The sequence below is a fragment of the Solea solea genome, chromosome 16 (assembly GCF_958295425.1).
Source record: "Solea solea chromosome 16, fSolSol10.1, whole genome shotgun sequence".
Classification (NCBI taxonomy): domain Eukaryota; kingdom Metazoa; phylum Chordata; class Actinopteri; order Pleuronectiformes; family Soleidae; genus Solea; species Solea solea.
In genome coordinates this window covers 15,497,212-15,524,878 of record NC_081149.1, presented here as the reverse complement: position 1 = coordinate 15,524,878, position 27,667 = coordinate 15,497,212, and the positions used below count along the sequence as shown (strand labels likewise).

General features: G+C 41.7%; 1 protein-coding gene across 3 annotated transcripts in view; it reads left to right on the top strand.

Annotated features, from left to right (window-relative positions):
• The window catches only part of LOC131475879 (cytohesin-3), a 30,654-nt gene continuing 2,987 nt past the window's right edge, over positions 1-27,667 (top strand). Inside the window, exons 1-12 of one of the 3 annotated variants that reach the window (XM_058654239.1) lie at positions 1-336; positions 17,933-18,015; positions 18,350-18,414; positions 19,179-19,245; positions 19,337-19,455; positions 19,843-19,923; positions 20,427-20,539; positions 21,980-22,128; positions 22,754-22,865; positions 24,858-24,934; positions 25,479-25,550; positions 25,666-25,820. In XM_058654239.1, coding sequence (XP_058510222.1) covers positions 318-336; positions 17,933-18,015; positions 18,350-18,414; positions 19,179-19,245; positions 19,337-19,455; positions 19,843-19,923; positions 20,427-20,539; positions 21,980-22,128; positions 22,754-22,865; positions 24,858-24,934; positions 25,479-25,550; positions 25,666-25,820 — 1,112 coding nt within the window. In that variant the 5' untranslated portion in view covers positions 1-317. Of the gene's footprint in view, positions 337-11,500; positions 11,769-17,932; positions 18,016-18,349; positions 18,415-19,178; positions 19,246-19,336; positions 19,456-19,842; positions 19,924-20,426; positions 20,540-21,979; positions 22,129-22,753; positions 22,866-24,857; positions 24,935-25,478; positions 25,551-25,665; positions 25,825-27,667 lie in introns of those variants that run through there. The other 2 variants (XM_058654238.1, XM_058654240.1) reach the window with 2 other exon arrangements.

Sequence of the window (27,667 nt, the reverse complement as noted above, 5' to 3'; positions counted from 1 at the left end):
CGCAGCCATGTCAACTACTCCGCCGCCGACAGACTGCTGCTGCTGCTGTGGGCAAATGTGGAGCGATAACGACAACACGCCGGGCCACAGCGGGCGAAGACACGCCGCCGTCACGGAAAGACACACCGCACAGTAACTGGCTCGCGATAGTGGGACGTCAATGTTCCCTACAAAGGAGATTCTGCATGTGAGACAACCTGTGCGTCCTGGAAATCAGGTTTACGTGCATTGGCCGTGAATTAGACGTTTTTCGCTCAACGGAAGTTTCCCTGACCGATATTTTTTTTGGGGGGGATTTCGATTTATCGGTTGCCGGCATGGACGAGGACAACCAAGGTATGGAACAGACTGTGCCATTTGTAACAGCGATATGTTGCTGTTCCACTGTATCCACTGCTCATTAATGTCATGACCAGAGACTCTGCTCTGTAGTTTCAGTCGTTTTCTTGTCTTGACATGGCCAGTTCACGGTCATCTCTCCAATATCAGCCTCTGCTGGTGCTGACATAAAAGTTACCTTTGTCACTAAATGTTGCTGTTGCAATGGTTTCAAAAGAAGCAGTTTAAAGGACTTATGCTGCACGTGCTGAGGTGTTCAAAAGACTGACCTACACTGAGGTTGATGACGATGACGAAGATGCAGGGAATTTAGAATGGATCAGTGTGTGCAGGACTGACATTAGTGTCATCAGTGCTGCAGCCAGAGGATTTAGGGATAGGACTATTTAGCACGATACAATCGGTTGGTGAATTTACAATGTACGGGTGCATAGTTTCACATAAGCGACTAGAAATTACTGTCTAGCTTGCCAATTTAAAGGGGATATAGGTAAAATATATATGGTGTCGTTTAAAATGGTTGCTGCATTCCCAGTTCAAAACACTCAGTACATTTACATGCACAGTTTAATCAAGCTAAGACCATAGTCCGACTAAGGACTACTTGCCGAGTCTGAGTTTATGACGAGGAGAAACTCAATTTATTGGCCGTGTATGTCTGACTCCGCCTCTGTAGGTGGCGCTGTATCTCTCTGGAAGCTAGTGCATATTGAATCCTGTTGACCTTTTACATCGCAGAAAAACAAACAGCGAACGGTGAGATGGATGATGCTGTGGCTCTGTATGTTTCGTACCTGCTGTATATGTTAATCGTGATACAAATTAGATCGAGCATGGCTCCTGTGGTTGCTGTGTTTTCCAGCGAAATACGCCACCACCGTATGATTTCCGGCAACAGTATTCCAGTTTATACATAGTCTCCTTCTACTTCTGGGGAGTACATTTTGGTGCATGTGCAGAATGGCAAATCCAACTACAGACCGACTAAGCATACACATGCAGGCGTAATCGGACTATGAATCACATTATCCAGGTGTGTTAGTCCGACTATAAGACAAGCTCGATTTTTGGACTGAAATAGATAATAAGGAATCCTAATCCTCAAGTAATAGGGATAGGGAATGTATGGATTGTGGTTCTTGGGATTAACTTACTCTTAACCAATTTATTCAGTGTTACTGTTTATCCAGGCTACTGAAAGAGATAGGATAGTGTCGTCCCTTTGAGTTTCTTTGCGGTTAGTTTACATAATTTCTTTTCTTTTTTTGACTCTCCTTCTGGTCATTTTGTGCAACTCTCTCTGGGGTTGTTTGACTTCCCAACAAGAAAATAACAACAATCATTTCAGAAGCTCTGGTCTTGGGCCTGTGGGCCTGTACCTTGTTGCCTGCTGATTCTGATTGGTCACTCACCTGGGAACCCACTGGTCCCACATTGGATTTGGAAAAGCCTGTTGATAAACTGCACAAACTCACTCTCTTAATGTTTGTCAGGATTTAACCAAGGGGCAACCGGGCTGTGACATCACCCATAAGAATCTGAACTCCCGTTGTTGAAGAAGACCCAAAACTAACAATGTGACTATTAAATCCTCAGGCTCACTGTCTCGTAGACTTCCTTCAATATACTCCTGTGTCCTGATTGGCTTCGCTGAGAGACTTATATCGAACTTACATACAGTTTATAGATTGACCATCAATTTCTTACGTCTGAGTGTCAGCGTTTTTTCAGCTCCACATGTTCACCGCGCGTGGAGCTGCAGGATGTGACTCTTGGCCTGAAAAGTGCATGCGCGGTGTGTGTTCGGGCATAAAGCTGTCATTGTGCTGTGTGTACAGCCAGACTGGCCTCCAGCGGTGGCACACGTCAGCACAAGCACACAGACGGACATATGGTCCAGTGATAGCTGACAACAGCCAGCAGCATTTAAACACACACACACACACACACACACACTTCAACTCACAAACATCCGTGGCTGCAGAGTGATACAGACACACTCACACAAATTAAATGTTCCCTTATGGCACTGTTTGCCAGCTAGATTGTTTGTTGATGGATGGATGAATGGATGATGACCTAGACTTGTGTGTGTGTGTGTGTGTGTGTGCGCCCATGTGTTTGCGCATGTGAGCAGGTGTGAGTGTACTTGTGATTTATGCCACAGTTGGTCTGGAAAGAGTAGAGTCCTGGACGCTGCAGAAACAATGCTGATTTGTTACAATTGTTTTTGTTTTATGTCGTGAGGATCTTTAAAATGTGTACAATTTGAGAGCGTTAGACCACACACACACACACGCACACAAATAAGAGGGAGAGGACGGACAGAATGAACCAGTGAGACAGTGATAAAGGCGTGAGGAATAGAAGAAAGTGTCACAGTCATAGTAGCAGCAATGGTGTGATGTCTGACAGGGAATGAGAGATGGAATGTGTGTTTGGAGGAACGAAGGGGGTGCAACAAAGTGCTGGACCAAAGTTGGTCACTGTCCAAAGCTGTATGGAGCAATACCAGGGACAAACAGACAGACAGACAGTAGTGAACTAGATATTCTAAATAAACTAAATCAATTCTTCATTGTATTGCCTGGGTTTTACTCTGCAAATCCACATTCATTGTCTGTCTTTAGAAGAAGGAGAAGAAGCTTAAACCATCAATAGGAATACTAATAACTTTATCATCAAGACAAAATCTCAACCTTTTTGTTCATATTTGACTTTTATGTAACGTATGACCAGTAATTATGTTCCCAACAGTTCGAGCTTGACCTCATGTTTATGGTGTCTACATTTGCATACATTTTCCCCCATATCAGTCACTTTCCTCCAGCTTATATTGAAAGAATACTTGGACATGGCTTTGCACAGCTGGCCTAACAATACAATGCCTTCTGCCCCAGCATTCATTCAGTGGACAATGGACCAAAGAGCATCCACTGCATTTTTGCTTCAGTTCAGCTCGTCTGACTGAGCAGACTGACATATTCTACATTTCCATGCACAGTTAAGTCGAGCTACAGTTGCAGCCATGGCTGTAGCATGGCTGCGCCTTTGAATTGGACTACTGTCCTTGTCCCCAGTCTGCCTCCACTACACCAGGTGACGAGGTCCCCTTTCAGCTTGATTGTACTTGGCAGTTTTCAGTTTGGCTGGCAGGTAGTTCCGAGTCCTCCTTCCCACCATCCATGAACCTTAAAATATTAAAATCTTGAAGGTGACGGAGTAAAATCTGTCTCGTCATCAGCTCGACAAATTTACTGTGCAGAGTTTTGCCAATTTTTTTTGTCACAGTTCTTCTTCTGTGTGTCATCTTCTTTCATTATTTACAGGTAAATGGGGGGAGCCAGGTCAGCTTTTGTCTTAATCTTGTCTCCCAAACACTTTATCTGGGTGTGTTTTCTAACGACATTTAAACATACAGTCCATCAGATGAACACCTACAGTATCTCTGCTTCATTGTAGAATGCGATTGTAGTTTGCTGGTGAACTATGTACACTGTGTTCAGTGATGTCCATATGATATAATCATGAATTATGCCAAGTGATGGCTGGTGATTGTGGTTACAGCCATTTAAACTTGGCCGTTCTCTGTGTGTGTGTGTATGTGAGATTATGGCACGCCACAGCACAAATTAGCCGCGGAGAGACTCACGCGATGTGTTTGCTCGCAGAGATTGCGGAGCCATTCATCAGCCAAATGTCCGACAGCACCAGCAGCTTCCTGCTATGTTCAGGGTCTGTGTTTTTGTCTTTGGAGTAGATTTGCAGCTGCTGTCTTTTCCCCACAGCCCACACGTTGTCTAGTGACTAAGAGAGGAGTGACATGGAGCGTAGGAACAAATCCTGCTTTATTAAGACATACCTCTTAGGGATACCCAGACTGAATACCTTCCTTTCTGATTTGACTTTTTGAGTGGGGTCACCTGGCTCGCTCTGTACCGGTCATATCTCACTAAAGTGGAGCTCTCAGAAATCCACTTGGTTGTGGATGTTAACTTCCAGCCTGAGGGGGCTTGAGCGGGCTCTAAGGGTCTGTATGCAGCCTTTGTGACAGTGAAGCACCTGAGGGTCTTGCAGGAAGTTAGGGGCCAGCGGAGGGATGGTGCAATAAAGGCCAAGAACTCTTCAGATGGGATAACTCAGTGTACAGTCTGCTGTTCTGTTTGTTGATCGAGTTAAAATGTCCTGTGTATTCATGTCATGTTCTTTCCTAAAGTCAATGCAGATAGATTTGACAATTAGACCATTGAACACAGAGCCCCCTTGTTGAGATTGCCTTCCCAGAATATCAGATAGTTCATATTTACCAATGACATCCTTTCCATGGTTTAAGTTGGACTCTGCACATCACACAGTGGAAGTCAACGTTCTGGGTTCGGATTGCTGCTTGCATCAGTAAGTTTCAAGTGAGCATGAGTCATGTGTGCAAATTCTCTTGGACCGCCACTCTGTTTTCTCAGCCTTACAAACATGTGAGGTTAAAGTAGTTTTATAAGTGCCTGCATAGCTGATGGCAAGACTTAATTTTTGCCAGGAGCAGAGCAGGGAAAAGCACAAACACACGGGGCTTTTCAAGAAAGTATCCAGTTTCCTCTTCATCTAAGAGACAGCGCTATGTGCAGTTCAACGGAGTCACAGATTGGGATCTGTCTTTGTAGCGTTAAGAGTGTCAAGGGGCTCATGGAGGGGAGACATGAGGCAAATCAAGCTATTTTTCTCCTCTTTGGAAAGAAAAATCAGAGCGTGCCAAATGTCCCAGGAGTCTGAAGCCATGTGCTGAAGTGAATTTCACTCAAAGGAACGTCCTGCTCCACTTGGGCCTTTGTGGGAGTCTGGGTTCATGGTTTCCCTCTGCACAGTGTGTGTGTGTGTGTGTGTGTGTGTGTTCGTTGTGAGTGGTGGGGGTGTCAGGTCCATCGGAAAAGGATGGAAAGGGAAGGGGAAAGGGAGGGTTGGAACAATTATATAAGTGCACAAAGATTGTTTGACCTGATGCAGATGCAGGAAAAAGGTGTATCCCCCTCCGGCTGCCAGTACGTCCAGTACTTCCCACTATATGAAAACACAGCACACACTACAGTGGCTTGTAGTTGCCTCTTCTGAAGTATGATGTGATACACAAGTTTATAAGTTTGGACACCTAATTATCACCCTGTAAATCTTCTTTTAGTTAAAAGTTACTTTTTAAAAGGTTTCCACCTTCCTTTCCCCCCACCAGCTCCGTCTTTAAATGCTGAACTCAGAGTTTTACTTGAAACATTTAATACTGTTGTTGTTGTTTTTTAATCTTAGCTTGGACTGAAGCAATTACTCGATTCATCGATTCAAAGTTTTCAGATTTATCAGCTTCTTAAATGTGAATATTGCCTGGTTTCATTGCTCTGTTTGACAAGGAAATCATTAAAGCTGACAACATTTGGTTTGTGGACAAAAGAAGAACATCTGAGAACATCATCATTTCCTGCTTTGGGAAAAACCAGTCAACATTTTTCAACATTTTCTGACATTTTATGGACCAAACAAATACTCGATTACTTAATAACTGACAGATTGATCGATTCTTAGCTTTTATCTCAGCACATGACAGCAGCACTAGAACTGCAACAATTAAACCAATTAGCTGGTTTACTACCTTTTATTAAATGTTGTTTCTTATTTCTTATATGTTTGAGTTTTACACTCTGGGACAACAGCCTATAATTGCATGTTGATGTTCTAAAGCTTTAGTTTTAATAATTAATATTATACATTTCTTCTTGGCTGGTCAAACATCAGTCTCTCCCTTGGGTTTGATTGATTATGTGTTATGAGTAAAACACTAGAACAGACAATATCAGTTGGAAACCAACAGCAGGAACTGCAAGGACATGAAAATACGATGAATATCCAGTTCATGGTAACTGAACATTCAGATTCAGGTTTGATTATTGACGACAAACTGTTTAGTGCATTACTGTGTGTGTGTGTGTGTGTACATTGAGCATCTGGCCAGCCTCCAGTCTCTTACATCCTTCTTAATCCCCCACCGGCTCATGGCACTGCCACTTCAGTGCCAGCCCTGCTTTTGAGAAGGAATTTGTAACACTCAGTGAGTCACTGCAGGGGTCAATATGTCATAAAACCACTACAGCACATCCTTCAGTTTTTGCTGTCTTTTTTTATGTCATTATTTCTACCCCTTTTTTTTTCTGTGAGATGCTGCTGTATCATGCAAAATTCATTCTCCCATAGAGAGAGAGAGGGAGAGGGATCTGAGCGCTTACTGCTCCTCTGGTGCCCTGAAAAAGGCAGAGGTTGTTGCAGTCACGTCGTCTTTTTTTTTCATTTTTCAGATTCCTAATCAGTTCAGAAAGATCATTCAGTAAGGTCATACAAGATCTTGAGTGTATACTGTATATATTTGTGTGGGTACTGTAAGTGGGTCTTTGTATATATGTACAGGAGTGAGAGACGAAGACACGCAGCCGTGGCACATATTCAAAGAGCGACTGATAGGGAGCAGGATACTGCAGTTGCACAGTGTGTAGTGTCAGATGCTTAAAGTAGGTTAGTAGTGCAAGGCTCAGCTGTGTATATATACACACCTCATGCTTGTCTACTTCCACTGTGTCACTTGTGGAGGCACTTGTGCGTGAGTGTGTGAATGTGTGTTGATTATGTGCACTGTCAGTGAGTGCATCTCTTTACATGGAGCGCATGCACGCTCACACAGAGTATTAGTGTGAGCTATGTAGACAAATGGAGATCAAGTGGGGAGGGATATGGATGACAGTGAGGGGATTATGGGTCAGGGACGCTCACTGTCACTTTCCTACAGGAATGCAGAAGAAGAGCGTAAAAATAAAAAGAGAGACGCTCTCTCTTGTGATTTACATCCTGATGTGTCACCAGGATTTTCTGCTCCTCATGTTTTAGACTCTTTCCTTCACCCTGACCCTTTAATGGGATAATTGTTTCCAGACATAGAAGGCCTATTGTTGCCTTAGTGAGGACTGTGAAATATAAAATGAACAGCCTTGACAGCAGGTCACCGTGACAGGATCCAGAGAACTCGAGGGGCATGGAAAATGGTTCGCTTGAAACATGGCTGTGCTTGAGGTGCTTTCACCCATACTGTTGTGAATGCACGCGCCCAAAAACACAGGTTTGTGCAGCTATTTGTCTTAGGACACGGCACTGACTTCCGTTCATTTGGACAGCCTAAACAAAGCATTAACCTTAACCAGTTCAATGGTCAGAAGGTGATTGATTTGCAGTGGCTCTGGGGTACAACTTCCTGCACTGATGCATTTAATCTCCCCAGACCCGTGTCAGCGTATACATGCACTACATCTGACCTTGGAAAAAAAGAAGAAGAGAAGAGTTGTCTCTTGATAATGTATGGTGGCTAGAGGGAAAAGAGTCAAATCATTACCATCCTCCTAAATGGACTCAGTCAGTCTGTCATTAAAGTGAAGCAATAGTCAGTGACACTGAAGACATGATCAGCTCTCATGTGCTGATGCTATATGGAGATGTCTTACAGTACATGCCTGCAGGGGGAAGAGGAAGAGAAAACCAATCGGTTTCAGTTTGATCCCGGCTCCAGATATTCAAAAGTGTGACATTGGAAAACACTATGTTATTATATGTGAAGAAGAAGTGCAGGGCACTGATAAGTGTTCTGAACAGTCGCTTCATTTGTGACTAGGCGTCATTTTCACATCTATTTCATGTCATATGTTCCTCATTCCTGTATGACTCCTGTTCCTGTATGGATGGATTTCATGTAACACTAAGTGAACTCCACCCACTTAAAAACCTCAACTATGGTCTTTTGGACTTAAGTCAAACTTTGGTTATGTTCATTGTTGTTTAAGTAAAAAAAATAAAAAATAATAATATATTTCCCTATCATGATATTATCAATAAGCCAAAGAAAAGCCTCCTATGTGCAGATGCTCATGATGTGGAAAACCCCTTTGCTTGAAACCTGGTAAAGATTGATGATTAGACCTGAACCACCCACACTCAGTGTAATAAAGAAATCCTGGCTCAGGTTTTAACTCTGTTATGAACTCTCTTTTTTCCTCTCTCCTCCTCCACATCCGCCTTTTTTTTTTTTACTTCTTGCTGTCTTGGAACAACAAAAGGAGAAGTGAAGTCCCATCTGGAGCATCTCTTCAATGCCCTGTCTCCTCTGTCTCTCTTCCTCTGTCTGTCATCCATCTCTGTTCTTCTCCCCAAAATTGAAGCTGTGAGCCTGGTGTAAACAGTCCGCGCTGTTGCCTCCTCTTTTATGTATTTATCAAACTGTACAACTTCACTGTTGAATATCTTGTTTATTATCCCCCACATGTATTTTGATAATAGGGGTTCAGTTCAACCTCTTTATCCAGACACCAGCAAAATGACAGATATACCTTCTTTATGACATTACTTATCCCTACTTACTATAATTAATGTATAATAAGTAGGGATGTAACGGTTACTGTATTTTAACGTTGATTTTGCAGTGTTTCGTTAAGTTTCTGGGGATTTTGATTCTATTTTAATATATAATAAATCTATTTAAATATAAATATTGGGGAAATGATCTCAATTTATCAGTGTATCAGGGTTTTTTTTCAACATTTTGAACATATATATAAAAATATTGTATGTAATATAATATGTAATTCTCATACTGTTACATCCCAAGTAAGTATATTGGTAAACATATGTCAGAGCAACATGTTTCTCCCTCTGTGTGAATTGTATCTAGCTTGAGTTAAGTTCATTTTGTCTTGTGTTTGCCATGAACACACTTATAATTGGGTTAATATAGGTATGTAATGTGAATTTTGGACACACCAGGCTGAGATTTTCTTCATCAAAAGCATCTTACTTCTTTCTGCCAAAGATCAGGTCTATGAGGTGTGATAACCGTGATGTCCTATGATTACTTGTTCATGCTGGTAGGAAATAGTGTGTGTAGAGCGATTGCAGCCATTTCACCAGATCCGACTGTAAACCTAGTAAGCATAAAATTCCTGAGGGCTTAGCTTGGTCCCACACATGCAATGTTCATGGCTTCGGTGTAGGGGTTGTTGTGCAACAGTTGAATCCTTGGTCAATTAGGAAAGATCTTGTCTAGACAAAGGAGTGAGATTACAAGGAACAAGGTGTGTGCAGCAGGATTTAGAGACAAAGCAAAGCTTTACCGTCACTGCGAGTTTATAGATCATTTAGGTTAAACAGCAGGCCGTCGTGAGCACCAAGGCTGAGCAGGATGGAAACAGTTGAGATAAGAAAAAGTCTTGGTTTCTGTGGAAAAACAAAGGGCTGACAGACAGTTGGCCCCATTGTTTGTCAGTGGCAGTTTTAGTGAAACATATTCAGAAAGAATAATCCAGCGTTTTATATTAGTGGTGACAACACAAGGTGAGATCAACAAGCATCATGAAAGACCATCTATACACACAGTTGTGCTTGTAATTGACCAAAGATAAAACAAACATGGAAATCCTCCTGTCAAAACCACTTCAGAGGCACTTATTCAAATCCAAAGGGAAGACGGAATGTTTCCCTGTGAGTGTCGGGAGTCTTCAGTAGTTTGAGTATTCAAACACCTGTGTTTGATGTAGCCTCTGATTTTTGTTGTGATTTTTATGAAGGCAATGTTTTCTTTGTCTCTTCTGAGATGAGCGTTAACAACAAACGGCTGTCACAGTAGCTGAAAGTTTGCAGTAATTTCTTTGAGGCCAAGAAACCTTTGAAAGAGGGTGAATTATTTGTGTTTGACTGGCCAATAATGGTTTATTCATATACTTAAATACATTTACTATTATTATTGTTATTGTTATTTATTATTTATTTCTGTTTCATGTACATTCTTTATCAGACAGTGTCGCGTCCAATAGCAAGAGCATGGCTTTCACATCAGATATATTCACAAAACTGAAAGACTGTGTCGTTTTTGTCACCTCTTCTTCAAATATGCTGAAGATATGAGATCAATATCAAGTTTCGCTGTTTCGGAAAAACGCCACCGACTGAAAATCCCATTTAACTGTCATTGTGATGATCATGCTAATATTAGCCTTTAGCACAAAGCAGTGTTTTGTACTCTCTTTGTTGGCACACAGGGTATGACTGTTGGATCTATTTTGCACCTGGTGCAAACAGCGTCGAGTGCGATGCAAATGTTTGTTTTCAGATTACTGGAGTTGACATTTCCCTTTCAATTTCCTGCGTCTAAATGGGAAACTTTTAAAATGAGCTTTTGGAGTCGCATAATCTCGAGGATAGCGATTGTTTGGAAGACCAACAAAAGCCTGGTGTGAAGTGAATGGCACAATATTTCACTGTCATTTTAGTCATATATGGTATATATTGTTTGACTTTATTTATTTAACGCTTTGATATTTAAGCAGTCATTCTTACTTTGCAGAGAAGCATTCTTTATTAGTGCCGTTAGATGGCAACACACACACACAAGTAATTAATGCACCTGGTGTGGTGCTCTCTTTTCCGCCATTAAAATAGCTAAATTGGATTTGACACTCCTTGAATACACTTGTTCTCTGTGCTTTATTTTATAATTTTAGACCATTAAATTGGTTGATTTAACTTGTTTTTCCTCTGTCTTCCACATTATTTACAAATTTTCTCTGCTAACGTGCCAAAAGACCCCAGCTGACCTTTTGTAAAAGTGGAATATCAAGAGAATATAGCATCCAAGAGTTTGTCTGGTTTGTAAATTAGAATTGGATTTTGCCTATTAGCACACACACCAATTAGATATAGTGAATTTGACCTCTGCATTTAACCTATCTCTATTCAACACCAGTAGTAAACACACAAACCAGATGCAAGAGCTGTGGGCAGCACTGTGGGGGATTGGGTGCCTTGCTCAGGGGCACCCCAGCCTTACAAGCCCAATTCCGGTCCTCTTTAAAGATGTAAATAACATGTTTGTATACGTGTTTGAAATAAATTAATATGAGTAATTAAATCCAATAACACACGACAAATGGAGTAGTATTATAGATAGATTGGTAAAAAAAAAGAAAGAAGAAGTGATTAGACCAGAGGTGGTGTGTGGAGAGCTGGTTTGACCAGACTGGGTGGTTGGAGCAGGAGGAATGTGGGCAGTTTTCTTGTTTCTGTTGTCATCTGTCAAGAGGCAGAAACTGTCAGAGGCTGTGAGTGTGTATGTTTGTGCTTTGTCTGCGTGTTCCTGTGTGTCTGTGCAAGCTGAGAGTGGTGAGTAGGAGTAACACCACGGGGGAAAAAAACAATTACTACTCGCCACAATTGCAGCTAACATGAGCAGGAAACTCCCACTGCCAAGTCGGTAAAGCTAAACTACAGCACTGACAAGGACAGAGGAGAGGAGACGGACAGAGACATCTCTGCTGATGGCATGTCAGTCATCATGGGAACTGGAGAGAGAGAGGGGAGAGGTGGTATGTATGCGTTTCAATCAGGAAATGAGGTTTATTTTGTAAAAAAAGAAAAGTCGGGAGAGAAGGGAGGTGTCTATTACGCTGTGTGTCCCTGATTGACACTCTTACCAGCTTTCTTGCATCATTCTTATCTCAGCTGGGTTGCACTTATTTGCAGCAGCCTTGCCTGTGTTGTGCACTCCCAAATTAGCCTATGGTGGAAATGGCCAAGACCTGTTTACATGGTTGCTATTGTTACGGGAAGGGTGGTCCTAATTACATCAGACACCCCCTCCCCCCCTTGTCTCACTCCGCCTAGTGAAAGTGAGGAAGTTTGTCACTGACTTTTTTTGTTGACTTGAGTGTAGTTTTAAACTTGGAGCTGAGCAGGAATTAGTTGCCTATACATGTTTTTGATACATTCATTTCCATTTATTGAATTGAATTAAATTATGTTGATTATGTGAAAAATTACTATTTAAATACCAGTAATCATTCATGTTGCTGTTTTCACCAACTGTTTTTTTTATTTAATGACAACAGGACTAGATGTACTGTTTGAACGCCCTTGTGTAGCTTAACGTATTACTATGGATATAGCCTTATACTACATGCAGTATCTCATGGCAGCTCCTCGACTCTCTAAGCTGAATGTTCAGCAAAAATCATTCCATAAAACGTGGGAATCAATACGAAAGTCCGCCTGCTTGGCTTCCCTTAGTGCCACAGATGCTGGAAAGATGTGACTATCTGGTGTTTCATCATCTAACCTTGTGATCTGCTAATCAAGACCAGACAGTCACATGAATCAGATTCCAATCTGTCCTGAGTCTTCACTTGTGTCAGATAGTGAACAAACTGGAAATCGGAGCACGACGGTAAATGAATTAGTTAGTGAATCAGTTGATTGGAATGGACTCTTAAGAGCAGCTCCAACCTGTGGCTGTGGGTCAGCGCAACATGCACATCGAACCATTTCAATGTGTCGCTTTGTCTGTGCTCATTTAAACCAAGATAATGTTAAATGGCTCCAATAAAAAAAGACCAAAAAAGGATAATCGTTTGCTTGTGATTTAATTATATTTTAATGGTCCCTATGGCTGTTAAGAGCAGGGCAAGTCATGTGTTACATTTAGAATGGAGTCATGAGACGTCGCCACCAATTGTAACTGATTATACTGTTAACCAGCTGCGACCATATCTGAAAATGACCTGAACACTATAAACTGATTTAATATTAGTTTTGTTTTAGATATCAGAAACAAACACGCACTCCTTTAATCTGTAAATGACAATGTATGTACGCTGTTTATCTAGATCACCTGCAGCTTCACATCTAATGGTTCTACGTGACTATTTCCTCCTTGAAAAAGTCAAATCATCATGCCCCTATGCTTCATTTTTGTAAAAGGTTTGTTTTCCCAGACACATGTGCAATACTCCTGGCAACAGTGAGCGACTTGATTTCCTGTTGCTGCTTTACAATCGGAGACAAATCTCAGTTATATTGAGAGAGAGAGAGAGAGAGAGACTGTCCAAACAAACCCTGTGAATATGGCAGCTTTGATCCAACATTAATTGTCGAGCACTTTCACTGCCACTACAACTGTTTCCTGTTGTTTGTGTTGGGGTGAGAATGTCTGTCGATACGCTGAATGACTTGCAGATGGTACACTCGTCAACATTATCATAAATTAGGTTGTAGTGTTGTAGTGAAAAATCCCGAGGATTATCACTGAGACTGTGTGTTGTTACATTTACTGTCTGCGTCCCATCTGTCTCACTTGGATCACAGACTGTCTCAGAATACTGTCAGGTTAACGCTGCAGTGTTCTTGCTCTCCTTGTGGCTGGATTTAGTTCTTGACTTTTTCCCCTGACCCCCAAAAGATTGCATTGACCAAGATTACACTTACCCCTACAAGTCGTGTTCGTAAAATGTGTCTGTGATTGCTTTTTCCGAGAGAGGTCTGAACATCATGTCTTGGCACATTCTCAGTTACTCATCCATCCATGCATGCTCGCAGGCCAAGGGTGGAAAGGCTGTTATGATGATGTATTGATTAGAAATGGAACAGCAGCATCCTAAGTCCTATGAAAAGAGTGTTATTGCATTGGTAATCTATGTGGCTGTGCGTGGGGTTAAGCATGTATATGGCTTTATATGGATTTTACCTAAAGGAGGGCTGCTGTCTATGGAAATACACGTACATTCACACACGTTCATGCATAATGCATCAGATGTCCAGTCAGTAGTAGTAGCCCTCACTATGATATCTGATTACTCTGCTTTTCCCACATTGCTACAGAACATACACAGTGGGGGAACTGTTGCCCAAAACAGATTTTGTCCTCACAGACAATTTGTCCCATTCTCTGGTCCAGCTAAGCTCTTCCAGTCGGAGTGGGAGGGAGGGAGGGAGGGAGGGAGGAGTTGTTTTGCGCATTACAAACGTAGGTTGCCTGCAGGGTCTCATTGCTTTACAATTACTGCTTTATGAGGTTGCTAATCTGAAGCCAAGACAGAGAGCGAAGGAGTCGGGGAGAGTGGAGACGTGTGGTGCACTGGTATCTGTTCCGACATCACTGTTGAGTTCTGCATTTGCATGCGTCCTTTGGTGTCCTTGTTCCTCTGAACACGCAAACCTTGTGTCCCTCACTTTTCTCAATCTTTCTCTTCTTTCTCTTCTTTCCCTCAGCCTCACATACCCTCTGCCAGGAGTCCGTCATTATTTTGTATCCAGTCATAATGAATTATAAAAGGAGACAAGTAACAAAGAAAGATAAATGATTTTCCAAGTCTTAGAAGCTGACATTCATGTGCATGTTCCACTTTGATTGGCCAGTGACTCAGAGGAAATGAGGCAAGCTTCCTCCACAACCTGCTGCTCTTCTCATATTCTTTAAAATACATAAAAAAAATGCCTTTATCCCAGTTTTCAGATGATATCTGTTCTTTTCACGCTATGATGACCAGATTTGTGCCCCTGCCGTCATGTGTTTGGAACAACAAGCACTTTTGATGTGCAGTGTGGTGAGACGGCATGCTTCGAACCTTGTTCTGAAAGGGTATAATGCTGCTCTTGTGCTATCCGTCCTTTCATCTTTGGGCTGGATCGTAATTTCCCACATTGTGTCCACGGAGAGCAACGTTGCATTCTCACATGTGCATACATGCCTGCGGTTCCCGCTTATGATAAAATGAGGGTCGTTCTCACATTTCATTCCAGAAGCGGCAATTTCTCTTGTGTCTGTTTTGACTGAAGGAAGACAGCGCCACCAACTGGACTGGAAAGCGTACACTCTCTCCAAACTCAAACTTTGGCCTGGGATGATTTCTAAAAGTTTACGTCGCGATTATTGTGACGTAGGGCGGAAAGAAACTATTTTGATAATCAATTAATCCATTAATCCATTAAAACCAGACCTGATTTTTCAGCTCCTTAAATGTGAATATTTTCTGGTTTCTTTGCTCCTTGAATCATTTTTGGTTTGTGGACAAAACGAGACATTTGAGAACATCCTCATCGTGTAATATAAGCGTTAGTTTTTTTTAATAATATCATAGGTGATGAATGAATGAATAATAAGTCATGAGGAAAGATGCAGCTCCCCATAGGCACATTAAGAAATAGATCACAAGCACTGTGTGCTGGCGATTTGGACAGGAAGTCAATATTTGAAATATTGACGTTTTTCTTAGAAATTCACCACTATTAACTCACTGTAAGTGCTTTTAATCCCCATAAGCGATAATGATCGTATATTTTCATCGCTACTCAAACTGGAGGTGTGCTCTTTGTCTTGACCTGTGGGGTCACCGGGGACCACTGTGGACACGGGGGAGAAAGTATGACTGCATAAGCATCCAACTGTGAATGATCAAAAGATCAAAACCACCAAACCAGCTTTCAAATTACGTTTTTAAAGTGACATTGTGTGCAATTTTTTTGTCTATGTGTGTCTTTTGCAATGTTTAGAGAACTAACAAATGAATTAAATGTAGGCAAAACCTCAAAAGACGAATATGGGGAAATCAATACCCTTTCCAGACATCAAAGTCACTTACAATCCTATAGTTTACAGTAAAGATCATTTACATCATATAATTAATACCAACTGTGTGTCCTCATTAGCATTTATGATAAATATTCGTTATTAAAAATGTATAATATAGACGATGTGATCGCAATGATCCACGATCTCTCTCCTTTATGTCCTCTTCTGTTTAGTCAGATCATCTCACTGAAACTCACACATTTAAAAAAAACATCTTCCACCATCAGGTTCCCCGCTCTTTTGACTGGCTGCTCGTCTGTGATGCCATGAGGCCTCTGCCCCCAGAACATTATAACCTAATGATCCTTGCTGTGTCTGTCACTTTCTGTCACAGAGCACGGTGGGGAGAAGGATTCATTTAGAGAGAGAGGAGAAATAACTTTATGTAACAAAAAAAAATTAATACTTTTGTGTTTCCACATAGTCAGGGGGGGAGGAAAAAAAAATGACTGAATTGCAAAGCTGCTTAGTGATACAATTCAGCTGAGGGGTTTTTGAATCTGCTTTCACCCTCACTTCCAGCACCGGGGTGGAGGCGGACAGCGAGACAGAGCGAGATAGAGGGGGAGTATGCTCGTGTGTATGTGTGCGAGAGAGAGAGACAGCGTAGGAGCTCCATGTGAAAATGACCTACTTCCTGTCAGCCTGCTCTCAAATGGATTGCTGTTTTCTGATGTGTGGAGGAAAAGTGGGGGAGGTCCTCCGATGGGTAGGGGGAGAGATTTTTGACATGGCCTGGCTAAATAAAGGATAAGTAGGTGGCTCTGGGGAGGTCCTTGGCGTAGAATTAAATACATTTTCAGTTGTGTAAATTCTGCACATGTGTTTAGTGTATTGTGTGCACCCACCTGTGTATACAGTACATGTGAGCTCATGCAGTAAAACGTGCATTTTGTGCGATGTGATGCACCGTCTCTGCGGAGGTAATTACCTGAAATGAGGACTCGGCGAGAGTTGACTATCTGAAAGCCAATATTTGAGGGGGTGGGTCATGCCAGATGCTCAGTGGATGCTGCTTGTGTGTGTGTGTGTGTGTGTGTGTGTGTGTGTGTGTGTGTCAGACCACACTGGATGTATCCATGGAAGTCGTCTTGCTTTTTAACTGGGAAGTTTCTGTGGTTTTAATTTGGTTTGAAAGAAAATTCTCGTGCCAAGCTTCTACTTCATATGTGGCTTCTTTGCCATCTGCTGTGTTTCACCATATGCACAGTACTGCATGGCCACTTTACTGATTACTGTGTGATAGGCCACACCGTTGGCGTAGTGGCACTCTTGCCTTCGAAGAAGAAGAAGACCCTGCATGGAGTTTGCATGTTCTCCCTCTGTGTGTGCGTGGGTTTTCTCTGGGTCATTCCATTCCATAGTTAGTGCAGATCTGTGAGAAACAAAGATGTTCTCTTCAGTCTGTAGGATAAGATGTGTGTACAGATCAAGACAGCAGTTCATCTAAAATTATATTTTGACACACATCAATATCACTTTTTTTAAACGTGGTCTCCTTGTCCAACAAATGTAGTGGCCTTAATGTTGCCATGTTTTGGTCGCTGTTGTCTTATTCTTTCGTGTAACAGCTTCTTCGATTATTTCTGGAGATTTTGATGCTGAATGCCGACGCCAGCTGGACTCAGACTCTGGTCCGACTGAAGGCAGTAGTAACTCGACTCCCAATCGTATTATCAGGGAGTTATCAGAGTCTGATTTTGATTTATTATCTTCCTGAGGAGTTAGAAGAGACTGCAAACCACAACTATTTTTTAAATAAATTACATCCGTTTCTGCCTTTTGCTTCTTGATTTTCTCCTCAGTGAGTGAGCTGCCTCATTTGACAGCTTAAACCAGGCGGTGCTACTAAAGGCCTCTTCTATATTCTTTACTACTCTTTGTGACTTATTGTATTTAATCCAAGGTGTTAAAATGAAACGCCACTTCTGTCTGTTACTCTATTAATTTAGGTCATGGGTTATGTCATTGGATTTATTGAATAGGAATGCACTCTGAAGCTTAATCCCTGTGACTGGCTGGTTGGAAGGTGAATTCATTTAATCCATCCTCACAACCGTGCCCCTCTTCCTCTCCGTCTCTCACACATACTCATATTTCATTTTCTATTCTCTCTGTATTTTCCAGTACCTGAGGACCTGTCGCTGGAGGAAAGAGATGAGCTGTCGAACATACGACGAAGGAAAAAAGAGCTTCTGGATGATATTGAAGTGAGTTATAGTTTGTTTGTTCCAACATAGACAGATAATGTTAAAAGACCGTATCATTCTGCTAAAATTGCATATCAGTCAAGTGATAACAAGTGAATGAAATATAATCTGAGAACTCGGTTGATAAATTACTGAACAAATGTGACGTTGATTTGATTAATGTGTTTCTTGTATGATCTAAACCACATCGTTCCAGCAATGCGGCACAATACTTCGCTAATAAATCTTATCAAATTAGGATAATCCTAGTAGTAACTCGTTTTTTCCTTGTCTTTTTATTAGATGTAGAAAAATAACACAACCTGACTCATTTTCTATGTTTTCTTCTCCGCAGCGGCTGAAGTTTGAGATTGCAGAGGTAATGACTGAGATTGAGCAGCTAACCTGTGTGGGGGAGAGGTGAGTTTTCACTGCATTTAAGTGTCTCATTTCTTTTATTTCTTTTATTTCTGCTCTCCATATTGAAAAGTGTTTATTGAAGGGTTTTTTTCTTCACTGCAATCCCAAAACTCAAAGGAGCTAAATGAAAAATCAGTGCAACTGTGCTATAGACTTTAAGATGGATACTGTAAACCCGATTCCAAAATAACACATAAAAAAGAGGAGCAGCACTTGTGTTACTACACATAAACCTGCACATGCATATTTATTTTTTTATAAACATCATGCTCATTTGGCTCATGTTTAAGTTTGCAGGCCATAAATGAAAATTCTGACATTTTTCCCTTTAATCTCTGTTGACATTTATTGTCTTAATGTGCATTTAACAGATTTGAACAGTTAGTGTGTCATGTATGTGGTTATCCATCTAATTTAATCTCCTCTTAATTGAGAAATTGCATAATTGGCGTGATCATTTGATTTTTAAGATTGTGCACAAATACGTAGGAAATATCCTACAGGGCCAGTTACAGTAAGTTAATAATAGTGATACAAAAATCACCTGGTGTTGTTTAAGGTATTTCATTCAGGTAATCCCACTGTACGCAGAAAATAAACAAAGTCCCGTCATGACTCGAGCAAACCAGTCACAATCTGACCTACTGAAGAAACATGACAGCCTGGGGACACCACACCACACCACACCGCACCCGTAACTGTCATGTGATGGATGTTCTTGTGTTTTATTTAGTTTTGTTTGTGTGTGTTTTTTTTCCCTGCAGCAAAACCACACAAAGAAACAAACAGATCGCCATGGGGAGGAAGAAGTTCAACATGGACCCTAAAAAGGTCAGACCATGACTTCAGCTAATTTACTTTCACGGTTATTAAAACCCGAACCAACAAGAGGCAACTAAAGAGTGAGTGTGTATTTTAACAGGGGATCCAGTTTCTTTTGGAGAATGATCTTCTACAAAACACCCCAGAAGACATTGCACAGTTCCTTTACAAAGGCGAGGGGCTTAACAAAACAGTCATTGGGGACTACTTGGGAGAACGGTGAGCTCTCCAGTTTTCGCTCTGTTTTCTTTCCACCTTTCTTCCCCCCTTCCCTTCTAATTTTTCTCTCAGATCTGCTCTGCATGTGTTCAAATGTGGGCATGAAGCCCTAGGAAATTGGTAGTCTGGATTTATGGAGCAGCGCAGCGATGGGAGACAGTGACAATAAAATAACTGAGTGGACATGTGGTTTCTATCAAAGATTGGTCTGTGAAAACAAGGACGGTCGTCGAGCCCGCGCCGGTACTGTCTGTGTGAAACGGCTGCACCATTTTAGTTTCCACCTTGACCCCACAGCAGCATATTTCCGGAGAATTTGAGGCCAGTGTCTGTTTCTGTTTGGGAAGAGTCGTTAAATGTGTCACACGTGTCTGTCCTCTCCTCCAGGGATGACTTCAACATCAAGGTTCTCCAGGCGTTTGTGGAGCTCCATGAGTTTGCAGACCTCAACCTTGTTCAAGCTTTAAGGTGAATAATAAACTGTTTTTTTTCCACAGTGGGAATGTGTTAAATCGGCATTATCGGCTTCAACTCCGATCATTATCAGTTGAAACTTAAGACCTGGGTGAACTTTTCTCCTTCATCTGCTACATTTTTTCCAGAGATGTGTCTTTTTCCATTGAAACGCTACGACATGCATTCATGCTTAGCATTAATGTTTGTAGGGATCCTTACCTTTAAAAAAAATTGGGACAAATAGTCAATTATTTCATCAATCCCATGATCTAAACGACTGATTTAAAGAAACATCGTCACTGAGGGATATGGTGGTGGTGTTGTTTTTTCTAACATTTAATGAAACGGCAGATTCGTGTTGTACTAACACCAAACTGAATGTCTTTTTTTCATGTATTCTACAGTTTCCCTCATTTATTCCATTGTAGGATTTAAATGACAGTGCATGTGTGTGTGCTATACTGTAGTGTGTAATGTCATTAAATCATTGTCTCTCTCTCTTGTTGCTGTTGCAGGCAGTTTCTGTGGAGCTTCAGACTTCCTGGCGAAGCCCAGAAGATTGATCGTATGATGGAGGCATTTGCCTCCAGGTACTGCCAATGCAATCCTGGCGTCTTTCAGTCCACAGGTACGACACACACACACACACACAAGAAGCTGATACATGAGACAGACAGTCCAGGACAGTACACACGGGCCAGCTAGACCACCTCAGACTCAGATCAATGCTCTCTGTCTTACTTCATAGGACAGGTAGACCTGTATGTAAAGCGTTTGGCCATAAATGTAAATAAATGAACACTGCTGCATTTTTAGAGGATTTGTTTTTATTCTCTTAGTTCACCAAACAGTCCGTTTACTTCTTTTTTTCCCCTCTGTAGTTTAAAGCTTGGTCACTAATTGCACTGTGATCAGTATCCGTGTCTCCAGCAGGGTAATGAAATTGATCACTAGTCAATAGAGTTTGTTAGTGCAGTCCCGGCCCATTTCTTTGCTGCTGCTGCTGCTGCTGCTGCTGCGAGTGAGTGTTGAGGACACAGGTGACAGCTCAGGTCATGAATATTGATGTCGTGCAGTGGAGACACACCACAGACTTAGTTATTGGTCATCTCCCCGAAGTGGTGCACTCGCGATCATAAATTACAGTACAGAGGATGTTGACAGGAGCAGTTAGTCTGCTGGATGGATGGAAGTGGAGGATGGTTTCCAGGAGTTATGACGCGCGTGTGTGTGTGTGTGTGTTTGTGTGTGTTTTCATGACTGCAGGGACACTCTGACTTCAATGTGTGATGGCCTTGGAGTGCAGTGTGTGTGTGTGTGTGTGTGTCAGTATATGAGGCTTTTTGTCTTGATTAAATTCTCCGTTTTATTAGAATTGTGTAGTGCCTTAAAATTGAGTGGTGAGAATCTATTGATATATTGATATATTGCACTCTAATGAATCAAAATAGTTGATGGTGTCATGTGTAAATGAGTGGAATACCGTCCACATGTTTTGAAATAATTTGCCTTCACATTGTGGATATCATTCAGATTTTAATTTATGTGAAAGTTTTTGAAGATTTCTTTTATTAGTTAATAATAAATAAAAAAAAAAAAAACTTTTCCCAAACCAAATTTTGAACTGAAAAAGTTGTTTCCCAGCAGGAATTAAAACATGTTTTCCTTGCGAGCCTATTTGTCAACAGTGGTGCGTGTCAGTGTAAACAAGGAAGAAGGAACTAGGAGCACATACCGGTGAAAACGGTGAGGGAAGTAAAGGAATCCTCAGTGGTTAGTGTAATCTGGATTGACGGATACACACATTCCTGAATTAAGAAGGAAAGCTCACAGAAGCTCAGTGTGACTGTCGTGCCACTGTCGCGTTTACTTCCTTCATGCTGTGCATTGGCCAGCGCATGCCATCGATGATGCCATCAGGACGGAACTAGATCCAGAGTGCTGCAAGAGATCAATATTTTTAATAATAAAACTTCTAGCAAGAAAAGAAATGTACTCACACACACACAGATTTGACTGTGCTGTATTTCAGGCTGTTGAGTCACACTCTGTATCATTTCCTCCACAGACACCTGCTATGTCCTGTCATTTGCCATAATTATGCTGAACACCAGCCTGCACAATCCCAATGTCAGGGACAAGCCCCCTGTGGAGCGCTTCATCTCCATGAACAGAGGGATCAATGAGGGGGGAGACCTCCCAGAGGAGCTACTCAGGGTGAGAGCTTTGTCTTTATTAGTCCATTTAGGTTTGACGAATGTGTGACACTGTGTTGGGTAAACATCTGTAAATGAGATCTGGACAATTTAAAGTGTAAAGTACAGCGTTTTATGGGATGTAGGACATAAAAGAGATGCAACCCTTGGTGCACCCATATTTTCTTTTAGAAGACTTGTGTCTGTACAAAAGTATTCTTGGCAACAGACGGATTTTTGTGTTTTTTTTTAGTCTATTTTTGTGTATTTCCTGTTTAGTAACTGCAGCTGTTGCAAGACACCAGTAAGGATTCAGGATGCATCAGTATAATATTCACTTTTTGTGTCTGGTACTACAAAATCACTGAATTAGAAAGCGAATAAAAAAAGCACAGACTGTAAAATGAGACATGCACCAGAATGTCAGTGAGGCATGTTTGTGTGCCACGCTGCAGTGATCATGTGAGTTATGTGGACTTATTTTAAGGTAAATGATGAAGATAAAAGCGAAACAGATGTCGCACATATATCTGTATTTGTTGTACTAAAATAACAATTCCTTTGTGAAGAAAGATGATACATTCTAGTGAACCAATATAAACGTGTTCAGCAAGATTTTTTTTCTCCTTCTCGGTCTCTCTCTGCAGAATCTATACGACAGCATCAAGAGTGAACCCTTTAAGATCCCAGAGGATGATGGGAATGACCTGACGCACACGTTCTTCAATCCAGACAGAGAGGGCTGGCTGCTCAAATTAGGTTAGTGTGTGCGTGTCTGCACATTCTCCTGCTAAGTTAAAGCAAAACATCCGGGCTTCATTTAGCTTTATTTGATTAGTCCTGCATTTTTCCTCCCTACAACTTATTCTCGCAAGAATTTAAATAGCAGGATGCAGACTTAGGGCAGTGTTCTCACACTGTTCTTTTTTAAATAAGCTGCATATCACTGTGAAAGTGGTTTCCACGGCCAGAGTACAGCTAGGCTTAAATTGGTGACGATTCATTCATTGAGTACCTGACTAAAGACAATTAGACAAAGTTTAAATATCAGGCCTTACAAAGTGCCTCATACAAACACACACGTTTGTATTTGCTGATAAGTCGAACAAACTGAGGAAAGGAAATGCCAAACACATGTTTGAAATCATTTAGAATATACACACCAACACCACTTATTTGCCTTAAAATGTTTTCACCTGACCTGTGAAAACTAGACATGTGAAACCTATTTCCTGAATTAAAAACCTAAAGAATCTTAATTATTTGTTCAGTATGGGTTCGGTTCTGCGTTAACCTGTGTTTTGCGGCACCTTTTGTGTTCGTTGACACGTGTTTTTGCTTTGGATCTCAGTCGACCGCTTTGCATTTCAAATATCAGATATCATGATATCATGAGTAATTATGAAACTGTACCAAATGGTGTTTGTCAAATGTTAAAGGGCAAAGTAACTGGCGATGATTAAGTTTATTACCATGTTTACACACACACACACACACACACACACACACCAACCATGCTTTGACCTGCACATTCCTCTAACTCTGTGTAATGTCTCTCTAGTCTCACTAAACCTGTGTGTGTGACTGTAAATGGCTCCATTGTGGCTCACAGAACTAACATGATTACATTTTAGTACAGTTCCTCCCTGGAGCCCATGTCCCTCACCAGTCATCAGAATAGCATAATATTTGTTGACGCTCTAAAAATAAATCCTCAATGATGTGCAGGAAGAAATGCCCTCTATTTTTAGCAAATCTCTCTCTCTCTCTCTGTGTGTGTCGTGTGGATATTTGGCCAAACCCCAGGGCTTTTATTAATTATGTGTGACCCATATATTGCTCATGTGAGGCGCCACAAAAACAGGGAAGGAAATGCTGCTGCGATGGGTGTTGTGACCTCAAGGAATTCTCATAACAGAGAGGAACTCAGCAGGGGGGTCGGGTCCAAGCACACACATGTGTGGGAAAACCATTAGCGACTGCTCGTGCATGCTCATGTGCACATCTTCGGGTTTTTGTACGTGCATTTACAAATTTACAAATTTACAAACTCGCCTCGTCACCCACCGGGAGACGCGAGCACAGTGCACGTGTCTCCCACCAGGAGAGCTTCCTCAGTGTCTGCTTTACATCTCTGAAGCTAGTGGTGGCTCCGAGATCACTGCCAGAGGCTTCAAACCAACACACATTCATTATGTCTTTGGTTGTTTTTTTTTTTTGGAATTCGTTTGCTCAAGTTAACACGTGAGATAGTGAACTTGCTCTGGAATCTGTTGTGTGTCTGATAGTTTTGATATGTGCCATCCTTGGTTGATATTTGGTTGATTTGCTGAGAGCCAATGACGTTTTATCCTGTTGCTTAAAAATGAATGGGCACAGTCAGTAATAATTTATCAGCTGTATGAGTTAGTGACTGTAATCACCTGCTGGGTTTGCTTAAGTTTGCTCCAGGACATCTAAGTGAATTTCTCTTCATGTGATGTTCGTGTTATTATTATTAATAACAGTAATAATAAGAATAATAACAATAATAGTATTAAAAAAGCCTTCAAAGGTGTTGCAGTACAACTACTGTTTGTTCTATACACAATAATGACCGTTAACAATACAGAAGTGCAAGAAAACACTGGTTGCTGGTCAGAGTCAGTAGTGGGCATCACATCCCTGCTCTTTCTCCTGATGGGAGACACCCGTCAGTGTGTCGCTGTGTTCTTTGTGTCACTTCCTTCCTTCCTCTTGTTTCTCTGCCAGGCGGCCGAGTCAAAACCTGGAAGAGAAGGTGGTTCATTCTGACGGACAACTGCCTCTACTACTTTGAATACACAACAGTGAGTCTCACACTCAAGTAATAAAAATGCCTTTTTTTGCTGGTGTGGTGGTGAGAGTTTAATTTGTTGCTAAATGATTTTGGGTGCCCGTGTGTGATTGTGCTTTCATGTGATTACTTTTATTTGTTCATACTCTTAGATTTTTTTTCAGCGCTTCTCTGTCCCTGCAGCATCAGCACTGTCCGCTCCACCCTGGCATTATCCTTGAGGACACTATCATTATGTCCTGTCCTCTGTTCTGACTGCTCTGCAGGGATGAGAGGACAGGGGGAGCAAAGTTGATTTCCAGCATTTGCTCGCAAAGTGTCACAGTGGAATTGAACCTCTCTCTATCTCTCTCTCTTTCTGTGTGTTTCTTTCTCCTGTGATGCTAAAATGTACGGCTTCTCTTTCCATATCCCATCTCCCTTTTCTTTTCCTTTCATCACCCCTATCCTTGCCTATTTCTCTGCTCTATTGTGTCTGATTGTTTGCTTTTACACTTTCCTCTCTGTCATGTTGTCTTGTGTTAAGCTTGGGTGTTTTTCATCCCTCTCTCCTTTAGGATAAGGAGCCCCGTGGGATCATCCCACTGGAGAATCTCAGCATCAGGGAGGTGGAGGAGCCCAGGAAACCTGTGAGTAACCCCCCCCCCCCCCCCGGGTTACTGTGTTTATCACAAGTTCCCCATGTAGGGTGAATGATCCGACAGTGTCACATTATTGATGCTCTGTGTTTTGTCCCTTCTGTAGAACTGTTTTGAGCTCTACAACCCCAATCACAAGGGCCAGGTGATTAAAGCCTGCAAGACGGAGGCGGATGGACGTGTTGTTGAGGGAAACCATGTTGTGTACAGGATATCAGCCCCCACGCCAGAGGAGAAGGAAGAGTGGATTAAATCAATCAAGTAAGACACACAACCCCCTCAGTGTGTAAAAACAAAAACGGCGTTGTTTTAACTTCACGTGTACACGCTTCTGTGATGGTTATTGTTGTCCGTGAAGAAAACAGGACTAAAAAAAACCATCCCTAACATACAGACCTCTCACCACAACGATTACGGTCCCACACAACTAAACTGCAAACTGCATTATGTATCGTTACGGACTGTGTTTACTTGCGTTTTCTCTCAATTTAAAGCTGCATTTGTACCCAAAGGTGGAGTGAACAGCGGTGGTCAATAAGGGCTGGGTTATTGAAAATCATTCCTCTTGTGGTATCGACTGAACCTCGGGCTGGGTGTTGAAGCTCGATACTTGTGTGCAATCGACTGGGTATCGAACTTCCTCTGTATCACCTTATATTGAAATATCAAATGACAGTAGTTCAAATCATCATCAGCCTGAGTGAGGCAGTAAGCACAAGACTGTGTCGAGTAGTGCAGGAAGTTTACGACCACAGATGGAGCTCGTTCCCCAAAGAAGAAGAGAATAACGGGACTGAACACATGTGTCTGTGTCGTGTTTTCAGTGGTTGGTGCTTGTTTAATGAACGATGGTATGTCGAGAATAAATATGCAAGTTAAAAAGGTGACTACAGTTTGACGGCAAGAAAATGACCAGACCAGCTAAAACTAAAAAACGACTATACTGTAATACTGTAAAGTATGTAACAGATTTCATACAATGGTATGAAAAAGGTTTTCAGGAATCATAGTGAAGTCCAGATATCAATACCAATACCGTATTAAAACGTTTTAATCAATTTCCAGCCGTTCACCTACCAAGTATCAGACCACAGACCAGATCAGTGGACATCCAGGGTTTATGAGGACGTCTGACGCTGTGCTTTAACCCTGACAACATTTAAGGAGAAGACGTCTCTGTCAGGAAAACCGAACCAGTGGCACAAAATAACCGCATTCATAACCAGATGCTGCAAGCAGTTAATACACTATCACACGACTGCATATAAATAATTCACGTCGTTCCCGTTCACAAAAAAATGTCCCTCACAAAACATAACTGGGAATGCAGTTGAGTTGTGTGGAAATGTCGTTTCCAGGAGACAAGGTTACCCCCCTCACAGTAATGCAACAACGTTGCCGTTGGTGACCTAAATGCTGGATGCGTTGCGTTGGGGCCGCATAAAAGATGGTGCAATGTCAAAGAGAATTGGCTCAGCAGAACAGTGCACTTGTATATATAGTACAGTTCCTGCCCTCCCTCCTTTCCTCCCTCCATACTCTAAATGAGTATTCACAGGGGAAATGATGTGGGATTAGTCATTGCTTAAAACATCCCCAGGGGTGAACCAGTAAACCCAACAAACACAGGAGATACAGGTCCTCCATACCAGGTTGATGCGTTCATACATGCATTTTACCAGAGGGGGTCCAAGAGGACTGGTGGTCTAGAAAGATAAAAGGCTTTTTATGGAAATTATGATTTTTTTTTTCCCCTTATTTTCTATAGTAAAGATGATCAGAGAAGAACTGCTCCTTCTGCTTTTCTTCAGAAGCACATGTGGGCCGGTGGACAAAGTGTGTTGTTTTCTGAATGAATGAATGAATTAATTCATGCACGTTTCTCTGAGAAGCATGTGGGTGTTTTCTCTTTTCACTTCCACATATGAATGAGTTATTTTTAAGGATGAAATGTCATATCTTGCCTGGATTCGGTGACTGCGGGAGTTGTTTTTGTTTCATGACATCGGTGTTGTTGACTGGGACAATGAGCAGTATGAAAGAGTCATCGTGTACATTCTTCAGTGCGCGGCGCTATAAAGGGAATCAGAGATATCCGCAGTGGGGGG